General features: G+C 39.4%; 1 protein-coding gene across 2 annotated transcripts in view; it reads left to right on the top strand.

Moving 5' to 3' along the window:
- The window catches only part of ATG2B (autophagy related 2B), a 60142-nt gene that overhangs the window by 22165 nt on the left and 25898 nt on the right, over positions 1-12079 (top strand). For both annotated transcript variants that reach the window (XM_081143812.1, XM_081143811.1), the window contains exons 15-23: positions 587-860; positions 2245-2347; positions 3845-4040; positions 4326-4468; positions 9008-9165; positions 9549-9721; positions 10159-10309; positions 11248-11447; positions 11841-11921. In XM_081143812.1, the coding sequence (XP_080999938.1) occupies positions 587-860; positions 2245-2347; positions 3845-4040; positions 4326-4468; positions 9008-9165; positions 9549-9721; positions 10159-10309; positions 11248-11447; positions 11841-11921 (1479 nt within the window). The remainder of the gene's footprint in view (positions 1-586; positions 861-2244; positions 2348-3844; positions 4041-4325; positions 4469-9007; positions 9166-9548; positions 9722-10158; positions 10310-11247; positions 11448-11840; positions 11922-12079) is intronic.

Raw genomic sequence — 12079 nt, 5'->3', positions numbered from 1 at the left:
AATGGGATCATACCCTTGGGTCGGATGGGAACTTGGAGTGAGTCATTTAGTGAATGTTTATTTAGAGCCTATGATGTGCCAGGCTCTGGGCTTAGTCCAGGAAATACAAAGATGAGTCAGGGATGCCCTTTGCAGTTGGTATAGTTAATCTGATTTCACATTCACATTGAGTCTTTAAAGTAGCATATTTGCAGATAAACCCTTCAAATTGGATATTGGACACTATAGTGATGTTTAATCATTTGTTGATAAGCTACTTTACATGTTATTATTCTTAAATCTGTGGTAAAATATATATGCCTGTGTCTTCACTTTGGTTCAGCTTTTATTTTCATTTACTTATTTTATATGAAGGTTTATCTTTTGCCAGTAGTTTTGGCTTTTGTCAATAGCTGTTGGATTATAAAATTTCATTACATGAAATTAATATGGCAGTGGTTATTTTGAGTTGTATTTTAATGTATTATACCGAATGAGGAAATAGTGATTATACATATTATAATGTTGACTACTTGAATACTAGCGTCATTTATGTTTATTTACTGAATTTAACATTTGGCCTATTTTTTGATGTTTCATGTTTTAGCACAAGGCTTTCACTGAAGTGTTTCTAGATGACTCACATAATCCTGCAAATTGCCGGATATCGGTACAGGTTGCCACACCAGCATTAAACCTTTCTGTTCGCTTCCCAATACCCGATCTCCGATCGGATCAAGAAAGAGGACCGTGGTTCAAGAAGTCACTTCAGAAGGAGCTCCTTCACTTAGCCTTCACAGATCTAGAATTTAAGACGGAATTCGCAGGAGGATCGACGCCTGAACAAATTAAATTGGAGCTTACCTTTAGAGAACTAGCTGGTAAGTTTGGATGTGCCTGTAATGGAGCCACACTGTAAACAAACAACTGCTGCTGAACCTTACAGTGTGAAAAAGCATACGACAGTTGCAAAATATAATAAAATTAAAGGACGTTATGTTAGAGATCAAGAGTAACAGCTTTCCCCCAGTACTGCGTACAAATATGTAATAGGAGCCAGGTTTTGAAAGGAAGTTACTAAGCGTGGTGATTGACTCACTTGGTTAAAGTACTTCTTTCCTCCAGGGGAGTGTGGCGCTGCTGCCTGCGTGTTTACCGCCAGCCGTGTCCCCCTGACCAGGAGGGCTGCTCGCAGCCAGAATCCCAGCGCCACTCTGTGTCAGCCATTGTGCTGAGCGCTTCACACACGTTACCTTGTTCCTTTAATCATCACGTAGGCTTATTATTTCCAATCACTTTGTCATTTGTAAGTGAGAAGTCTGTACACTTAAGCAGAGGGACCTTCAAGGTCAAGGAGTAGTAAGTGGCAGAATCAGACTCAGACCCAGGTCTGGCAGGAGAGCTTGAGCTTTTTACTGTCATACTAATTAACCTGTAGTGACTTTTCTTTGTGAAACCTGTTTTAAGTTTTTGTCAGCTAATGAAGAGGACGTATACACCTAGAGTGAATAGAGTCCATGAACAACTCCGGAAGGTTTTGACCTATTTGTGTGTTTGTGACTGTGTGTGAGATTCCGGAACAACCCGCCTCTGCCACTCTGCCACTCTGCCCCTCTGTCCCTCTGCCCCTCCTTCCTACCACATGCCTTCTTTGCTCCCCGCCCACTCTGGGAATAGGCTGCAGAGTCTCTCTTCCCTTCTTCTCTCTGAGTTTTACACATTCTTACAAATACTTATAATTGACTGTTGCCAAGTATGATTTCATGAAAGGGCCTTTCGGGGTTATCTAATCTTTCCTTATCTCCAGTGGCAAGAGACTCATCATTCTGGAGGAAGTTATTTGTAAAATGTAATGAGTGCACATGTAGATGATTATTGTGAATAGAGGTAATTCTGACAGTGTTTGATACAAAATCAACATTTAAGATGCACAGTTGTATCTCTGTGTTCTTAGATTAACTGCACAAACTTCTATGAAGAATAATCATTGAGGGGCATTCAGTAAGTGGTGCCTGCTGTGTTTACTATACATTAAACATAGGTACTTAAAATTTTGAGTTTGAACAGAAAACATCACTCTTAATTGATGTGCCTCACCCTGTCTCCCCACATGTACATAAGAAACAGGACCAAACAAATAAATGCTGTAGAACGTAATGTTGCGTTATGTTCCTGATTTAGAGGATCTTTGCTCCCCTAAGGAGGAAAGTACCTTTTAGCCCTTGAGAAGAAATGCATTTCGATTAATCGGTCTCCTTTTATCAGGGTCATTCCAGGAAGATAAAGGAGAGCCATCTATTAAGTTTCTTCACGTGTCTAGTGGAGTAGATGGAGATACAACATCGTCAGATGACTTTGACTGGCCACGGTAAGTAAACGGATATGATACATACATTTAATGAGAATTTCCTTTAAAAAAGAAATTACTCTTTTTAACCCTCATTCTGGCTATTAAATTTAAGCTAAAAATATCCAGCTTTGATGAGAGAACCCAGAGGAAGGTGGACAAATGAAGTAAAAAATATATATTTTGATTATTGCTCTATGAAAGTAGTCTGTTAGGTACTGTGAGAGGTGCAAGCAGAAGATGTATTCTCTGGTCTCAAGCTGCCTAGTCTAAGTAGAGGGACCAAAGAATCACTGACCATTTTAAAAACAGTTCAAGGCTGCAGTAGAAGAGATGTCATAGGCCACCATTTGGTTAGTTGTCAAGTGAGTTTTATAGTCACTGATGCTTTGGGACTTTTTTTCCAAATCTGGAGCACCATCCTGGGATTCTTGGTGAGAGCTGGGGCATCAGTGTAGTTTAAAAGTTACCCCAGGTGATTCCAGAGTGCACTTGGACTTAGAGAACCACTGCTTCAGGATCCCTTAAGCAGAGTGACCATTCATTAGATTAAATTAGTCTGATAGTGGGCTTGGATTATATTTAGAACTTAACTTAGTTGAAATACCAATCCACTATTATATTGAAAACTAAGTATTTGAAGCCTTTCTACAAGTGGTCTTTTTGGTGCCATGTTCCTGCCTGCCTTCTTTTACACCCCCCACCTATGAATCAGACCTGTCAGACCTCAGGACAGACATTGTCAGTGCAGGCCTGAAAAGGCGCAGGACTTTACAGCATGAGTTCTCATCGTAAGAAATGGATCTACTTCAACTATGTAATTTGGAAGCACAATATACATTAGGATAACTATAAATTAGGAAACAGTTGTTAAAGTTGATAATTAGAACCAACTGGTACCACCTGCGTAGTAAAAAAGAAAAAGCCATTCTAGATGCAACACAGATGCCTGTCTTGTTTAGGGAACACGCCTCATCATGACAGCGGGCCGATGTGGTGACAAGGGAGAGGCTTATGCTAGTGATGGCCAGCAGAGGAGGAACACAACCCTTTCATTATTAAAGATCCTGAAGGAAAAGATGACTTTGTCGTTGCAATTCTGAAAATATTCCCTAATCAGCCTCTCCTTTTCCATTTGAAATTTTTATAACACAAGGTTTCTAGGTATGCAGGTATTCCATAATAGTGGAACAGACTGCATGTAAAGGATTAGGCTTAGCAAGAATAAGTAGATTATTAGTGCAATTTAAAAATAATTTTTGTATCCTCAAAAGATCAGCTTTTCAGTTAGCTAAGAATAAAATGTTAATGCCTTTTTTAATTTACTTGTTTCATCAATTCCACATTTTTAACTTTACAACATGCTCAGAAATGAGGTAGATTAGATATCATTAGACTAGAGAAGCTGAATCCCACCCTTAATGGTTCTATCAGTGGTCTCTGCATTAAGTTGCATAGAAGTTAAAGTTTTGCAGTTGACACATAGATCTTGATTTTTAAAATTGTCTTTGCTACCAGAATCGTACTGAAGATGAATCCACCAGCCATGCATTCCATTTTGGAGAGAATTGCGGCCGAGGAAGAAGAGGAGAGTGACTGCCACTATCAGGAAGAAGAGGAAGGTGGTGCTCATTCCCTGAAAGATGTGTGTGACCTGAGGAGACCCGCCCCCTCTCCCTTTTCTTCTCGAAGAGTAATGTTTGAAAACGAACAGGTAAAAGAGAGTGTGAGCAAGCCACGAAGGAATTCTCTTGAATCATGTAGCAATGGTTTTAATTCTTTTTCTTTAAAAAAATACTTAGTGTACTGTTTGTGCTAGGTTTTTAACTCCAGGGTTGAATAATAATCTTTTTTTTTCTTGGTTAAAGTTAAAAGTTAGGTGCTTATTTATTTGCTGACATATCAAGTCCTGTCTAGAGTAAGAAGATGCAATACTATTTTAAACATACAATGGTTATGTGATGCATTTTTTTTTTTGCACTAAACTATTATATTTTAGATGGTGATGCCAGGAGACCCTGTAGAAATGACCGAGTTTCAGGATAAAGCAATCAGCAATTCTCACTATGTGCTGGAACTTACGTTGCCCAATATTTACATAACACTGCCCAATAAAAGCTTCTATGAGAAGCTTTATAATAGGTGAGTTAAACCTGTTTAGTGGAATCTTTGGGATGGACTTTTCTGCCTAACTACCTCCCTACCTCCCTACCTCCCTGTTACCCCCTTTCTTTCCTTGCTTCAGTATTATCTCCCACCTCTGTGTACTTGTATGGTGCTGAATACAGGTTCGTTGCTATTACAGTGTGCTCTTGTCATAGCTGTTGCCAACCAGTGTGTCTGGGAACTGCCTTACTTGTGTGTGAGATATTTATTCCCTTTGCCCTCACGTTGGCTGGTTGCCCTCTGTCACCTTACATAGGTACTGAGCAAGTACCTCTTCTGTGTGTGCAATGACATGAAAGAGCTGGGAGGTACTTGTGTAGAGGGCCAGCAGATACTGGGGTAGAGTCAGAACCCTGGAGTCTTTGTTCAAGGATCATCCTTTTTCAGAGTCAAAAAAGGGATCTTATTAGAATGATAAACTCTAGCTTATAAACTTCTGTATAAAAATTTAAACTTATATGTAAAGCCCCTTAAACATATATGCTAGAATATGTGTTGAAATAAATGGCTTTCTAGAGTAGAAGGTCATGGACTGTGAAGACTTGGGCAGTTTACGTAGCCTCATGAGCTCAGCTTCTTCATCTGTCAATGGAGCTGATGCTTGTGTTGGCCTCAGTGGGTTGTTTCCAAGTGTAACTGATACACTTGGGAAGTTCTGAGAACAGTGCCTGGCACGCAGAAAGTACTCAGTAGTCATCTGTTGTTATCATTCCCACCCACCAAAGGAATCTCCTCTGTGGCATACCTGAAGGTGGTCATGTGGGGTTCTGGATAAAGATGTCCTCAGTGTCTGTCATCACTAGCTTTCCATATGTAAGCAGGTTATCCCAATTTCTGTTAATCTTCGGAAACTTCAGGTAGTTGTTTCTGCTATAGATTTGCTTGGTATCAAATATCACTGGCCCTTTATTCCTGAACTGTTAAGAATAAGCTCTGGGTTTCCTCATTGACTACCATTGACAAGGACTGTTGGTCTCAGAATCAGGAAATTAAGTTCCAGAAAGATCTACTTAGTTCAGTTGTCTGAAGATGAGATTATTTTATAATACATAATTTATAAATAGTTGCATATAATTTATAAGTTCACATTGGAGAGCTTTCATAATTTTTTTAACTGTTAGGGTTTACATTTGATCTAAAGTTTGGAAAGTACTGATCTCCAGACTATTCTTCATATTTTGTACTTGAGGGATGTCTGCTAAGAGCCAACAAATGTGCAGGGCTAACCTGAGCAAAGTAAAATGATTAGTTCAAGGTCCAGCCCAGAGATTAGAAGGGCTTAATCCATTTTTCACTTTCTATGCATATTTACCACTTTTTAAATATAGGAAAAGGCCTGTTTTTCAGTATGAGTCACTGGTTGGAATTTTGTGTAATGCATACCCAGAGGCTTTGTCTGTAATTTTCAGTTTCAGTTTCTTTGAAGTGGAGTGAAAAAAAAATAGTTCCAAAACAATCTGAGTGCAGAGTCCTTCTAGGTTTTACTACTTTTTCTACCTCAGTCTGTATACTTAAAGGTCATCAGTTAACACAACATTTAATTAAACTGTACTTACAATAATAAATACAGCTGGGATGAGCACACTTGAGGCCAAACACCACTGACCCATGGTGAAGATACAAAACAGAGCTTAGCTGGTAGGAGAAGCTTTCCACTGTGCTAGAGAGTAGAGAGCAGTCTGCACCAGCAGGCGGCAGTCAGCATGTGGGGACATCCTCAGGGTGGCAGGTGGGGTAGTGATTGCCTATTTCAGGGAACTTGAGAGTGTCTGTTTGTCTGGGGAGTTGGTTAAATGAGGGTTGCTTAAGAGAGTTCTGGTCTATCTTGCTCTGCCCACTTGATCTCTCAGGCCCCTAGAATTAGGTCAACACTGAAGTGCCCCCTTACCCTGTGGATCATGTCAGTCACACATGTAAGTTCCTCAGGGTGTGAATTCTTTGCCCCTTAAATAAATTTTAAAATTAACATTATTTTTAAAAAATGTCAAACATTCTTAAACTTGCAGAAAAGTTGCAAGTACAGCAAAAATAACTCTTTTTCCTGAAACATTTGAGAGTAAGTTGCTGATCCCTTCAGCTTTTGAGCACTTGAGTGTGTATTTCCCACATACAAGGGCATCTTCTATAGTAGCCACAGTCCACCAATCAAAATGAGGATATTAATATTATACATGCTGCCATCTAGTCCTCAGGTCCTGTTCAAAGTTTGCTAATGTATCTGTAATGTCCTTACATATATGTTATTTTTTAAAAAATCTCTCTGAACAGGAGTTATAACCAACTCTTTATACATTTAAAATACTGGTTTATTCCTTTAGTGCCTTGGTCAACTAGCTCTTTTTATTTATATATTTATTTATTATTATTTTTAACCCTCACCCGAGGATATTTTTTCCATTGCTTTTCAGAGAGAGTGGAAGGGAGAGAGAGAGGGAAACATCGATGTGAGAGAGACACATGGATGGGTTGCCTCCTGCATGTGCCCTGACCTGGGCCAAGGATCGAGCCTGCAACCCAGGTATATGCCCTTGGCCAGAATCGAACCCAGGACCATTCTGTCCGAGGGCTGACGCTCTAACCACTGAGCAAAACTGGCCAGGGCAGCGAGCTCTTTTTAAAAAGACAGTCTCAGTTTCAGGTACATGAGAATTATGTTCTGTGTTAATAGTCCTTTAGAATGGAATATAAAAAAGAATTCTAGGTTTATTAAGTATTTGTTGAGCTTCTATTATGTTTCAGGCTCATAGCCACAGAATCATGGTGATGTGTCCTTAAATATCTTGTGTTTTCTTTCTTGGTTTTAAAAACATTACTCAATGTTTTATAGTATTAATGATATCAAGACTGCTTAGACCAAAATATAAATAAGGAAAACAGTAAAATCATGAAACTTTCTTTACATGCCATGAACTCCAGGTTTTATTTTAAGTAATAGCTTCTTGATAACCTATGAAGATAGGAGAATGGTTGTAGGGGTAAGGTGAAGGAAGAGCATCTCCTGTGGATATTCGTTTTACACCTTCATTATTTATTTATATAGGAGTTTAGACTGAGATCTGGATTTAAACTTTTTTGTTTTATAAATATGCCCAAGAAGCAGCGAGCTGGGGAAGCACCACACAGTCTGGGGCACAGCTGTCATTGTGTCTGAGATGAGACATATTTCCGCTCTCTATCCCTGGTGTCTTTCACCTAGAGATGCTTCCATGAAGGGTCCTTTTGGGTGGGGGTTACAGTCTACTGTGAGCCACAGTTCTTAGTCCTGGAGTATACTTTCTAGGACTTCAGAAGCTCAGGAATTAGCCCGGGAAGTTCCCAGGCAAGTGGTTTCTCACAGGAAGGGGCAGGGCTGCATCATTGCTTGGCACCTTGCTTGGTGTTCACACAGGCTTTACATGAGTCTGTGCTTTTGGCAGTCCCTCCGTGTGAGTCATGCACTGGTCCCTTCATCGTCAAGCCGTCACTCCCTGCTCTGTGAGAGCCGCTGTGCTGGGCACGTGTGGAGATGACCAGGACACAGGTGCCTGTCTCTGAGGGGCTGCAGCTAGGTAACAAGGAAATGCAGTAGCATGTTATAGGTGCTGCGGTTGAATTATGTGTGTGTGCACATGCTACGGGTCCAAACCCAACAAAAGGCCTCTTAGAGGATACTGTGAGGTCTTTGTTTGCACGAAAACATAGACGTGGATGATGAGGGGAAGGTAAGGACAGAAAGACATCTAAATAGTGACAAATATTTCTTTTCAAAAGTAGGATCTGGTGGTAGCTAGCTTGACATCTGTCTCTGCATTAGTCACCAGTATTGACTTGGCCATCTAGCTAGTTAGAAAGATTTCCTTTCTCTGTTCCCTGTTCTGTATGCATCCTTCATCTCATGCAGCCTTCCCAGTGAATCTGGTGAAGAGAGAAAGCTGATATCCCTAGAGAAAGTGCGTAATGGAAACGTGTGTTAGGAGCTGGCCATGATCTGGGCTCTGGTCCCAATTTTCCCACTAAGTAGCTGTGTGACCTTGGGCAGGTCACTAAACCTTTATGAGGCAGGTTCTTCAAGTGTCAAGTGAGAGTGAAGGTTCTTCCTTGACTGTGCACAGGAGTGGTGGGTGGGTCAAGTGAGACAGTGCAGGATCTGTTCTAGTTCACAGAGTGCTTTCACATGTCTGAACAGTCTTCATTTTGTTCTTAGGTGTTTTAAAAAAAATTTAAATAACTTCCCTCTTTAAAGTGCATTTACGTGTATGTAATTTGATGCACCTAACACAGGCAAAGGTAGACAGGTATCTCATTAGGTTTCTTATTGTACAGATTCCTTTCTCACTGCCCTGCATTATAGTCATGCCAGTTGTTTTTCTATTATCTGAACATAATTGATATTTAAATAAAAACTTTTGTAGGATCTAGTTTCTATTTCACCATTTAGAAAACTTATTATTCATGCGATGTCTTAAAGGGATATTCTTTAGTTTGCCTTCAGTTGAACTAGGAATTATGTACTTATTTTTCAACGTTGTCTTATAGGATCTTTAATGACTTGCTGCTCTGGGAACCAACAGCTCCTTCACCAGTGGAGACTTTTGAAAATATTTCATATGGTGTTGGACTTTCAGTAGCCAGTCAGCTGATCAATACCTTCAACAAGGACAGCTTTACTCCATTTAAGTCTACAGTTCACTATGGTAATGATTTAAATTTGTTCTGAGGTCGCTGCCTGGTTTATCAGTGAAGTAGTAGCCTTTTCAATTGATGTATTTAAAAATGTTTCTTTGATGATGTTTTTCATTTATATTTTATAATATTTTTTATTTGTATTTCCTCACTTCTATCTGTATATTGAGAATATTATTAATGAAATATGTTATCTTTATAGTGATAGTTCTACATATTGTCTGAAGTTCAGTGGTAAAGTGAAAAACCATAGCAAGTACAGGTTTATTGTCATATCAGATTCTTTGTAAAAATAAACAGGTTGTAAAATAAATACTTTTGTGATAATGTTCAAGCTGCTATTTTTTTAAAGAAGCTGTCAGAACCACGTCATTGTGACATTTATTTCTCACAGATGAGGAAAGTGGATCTGAGGAGGAAACTCTGCAGTATTTTTCTACTCTTGATCCCAACTATCGATCCCGTAGGAAAAAAAAACTGGACTCTCAGAACAAGAACTCGCAAAGTTTTCTCTCCATTCTTCTGAGTATTAATCATGGATTAATGGCAGTGTTTACAGATGTAAAGGTGAGGATTTACAAACCTCCAGTGTTTCTCCAAGAGCACCTTATTTTAAATCTGCCATGGTAGTGCATCCTGTAACTGAGGTGGTTTGAAGCTGTTTCAGTGACTGAAGATCGGGACCAGTTTTGTGGCAGGTCATGATGACGGCAACTTTGGAAATTTGCTTTTCGTTGCAGATCATAAGACAAACATTATATGCACCTTCCTTTGGGAAATGTGCTGGTTCTGCTCGTGAGGTGGTGACTAGCAGCTTGCCCATTGCAAAGGGTGATGAAGTACAGGGTTCCTTTGACAGAAGAGGCCCCATTTAATTACTCAGCTTTTCATACCACCTTGTCGGAGGGGTCAGAGCCAGACCACTGGGCTGCAACATTAGAGATTCTGTCCCAGGGTTTCTGCATTTAAATAATGACATCTCTGTTTTTTGATCTGTTTATTAGCAAGATAATGGAGATCTGCTGGAAAACAAGCATGGTGAATTCTGGTTAGAGTTCAGTAGTGGTTCATTATTTTGTGTGACAAAATACGAAGGTTTTGATGACAAGCACTACATCTGCCTTCATTCCAGCACCTTCAGTCTATACCACAAAGGTAGGACAAATGTTAAATATGCGTGTTTTGTTCACTTCTGTTTAGACATGTTCAAATTTTGTTTAATAAAGAAAATCTGTTGAGAACAGAACTCTGATATTAGAAATTATTTTTTTGTGGGGTGTTCTGATTCCACTGGCAAAGTAATACTTATTGTGAATTAGAAGTTGACTGTTCTGTTTTTGCAATATGACATAATTTACATATATGTAATTCACCCATTTAAATACATTTCAGTAGTTTTTAGTATTTCACAGTTGTGTGACCATAATCACAATCAACTTTAGAACATTTTCATTATCCCCAAAGGAAACTCTGTACCCTTTAGCTGGAACCCTCCCATCCCCCCAGCCCTAAGCAGCCACTAGTCTGCTTTCTGTCTCTATGGGTTTAGTATTCCTGATGTTACCTATGAATCAAATAATGCAATATATGCCCTTTTGCAACTGGCATTATGTTTTCAAGGTTTATAGGAGTGTATAGTATTTCATTCCTTTTTATTGCCAAATAATATTCCATTTTTTGGATATACCATATCTTATTATCCATCAGTTGATGGGACTTGACATTCTTTATTGTCAAGTAGTATTTCCTTTTAGTAACAGACACAGAATTCACCATTCTTTGAGCACGTTTCCTGTGTTCCCTTGTAAATATACATGAGATACTTGCACATTCTTAATGTTTACTAGATTTTCCTACTTAAATTTAATTATCCTAGCATTTTAAATCTTAATTTTTTTGATGATGGATACTGCCAGTCATAGAAACATTAGTAGAGAGGGGTGGGTTACTAATATCAAGTTGGTTCTCGCTCATTTTGCCTCTAGAATCATGCTGTATTTAGTGGAAGTACATGGATTTTTGTTTTCAGTTATAGAAGTCTGTGAACTAATTTCATATCATTTTGTTATGTTTTCACCTCAATGTGCATGTAGGTGCAGTGGATGGAGTGATTCTTCCTACAGAAGTACGACTGCCCAGTGCAACGCACCCGCATTGGTTGGAACCTACTATTTATTGCTCTGAAGAGAATGGCCCCAGTAGAGCTTCTTCAGATGGTGTTGGAGGAGACAGCCTGAATATGCTCTCTGTAGCAGTTAAAATATTGTCTGATAAATCTGAGTCCAATACAAAGGTCTGTATTTTATTCCTTTTTTTTTTTTAAATATATCTTTATTAATTTCAGAGAGAGGAAAGGAGAGGGAGAGAGAGAAACATCAATGATGAGTCATTGATCGGCTGCCTCCTGCACGGCCCCGACTGGGAATCGAGCCCGCAATCCGGGCATGTGCCCTGACCGGGAATAGAACCCCGATCGCCTGGATCCTAGGTCGATGCTCAACCGCTGAGCCAAGCCCGGCCGGGCTGTATTTTATTCTTTTATACCATTAAATACTTGCTGTTGATTTGATTCCTAGCTAAAATGATTGCATAAAAGGCAACACATTTATTTTGTTTAGGAAGACTTCAAGTTTTGAACTAGAGGGGTGTGCAGGTGGTAAGTGTAATTCTTTGTGTTGCCGTATAGGAATTTCTCATTGCTGTGGGACTGAAAGGAGCCACTCTCCAGCACAGAGTACTCCCTTCTGGGCTGAGCTGGCACGAGCAGGTAAGAGAGCTGTGTGCATGTATCAGCTTTCTTTATTTTATACTGACATACGCATACGGAAAAGTTCACACGTCATAAATGTTCAGCACAGTGAATTACCGTGAAGCAAGCACTCCTGGTATAACCACCTTTTAGGTTAGGAAATAGACCATCATCAG

This window comes from Miniopterus schreibersii, assembly GCF_964146895.1.
Source record: "Miniopterus schreibersii genome assembly, chromosome: 1".
In the NCBI taxonomy this organism is placed as follows: domain Eukaryota; kingdom Metazoa; phylum Chordata; class Mammalia; order Chiroptera; family Miniopteridae; genus Miniopterus; species Miniopterus schreibersii.
This window is presented reverse-complemented; position numbering and strand designations above follow the sequence as displayed.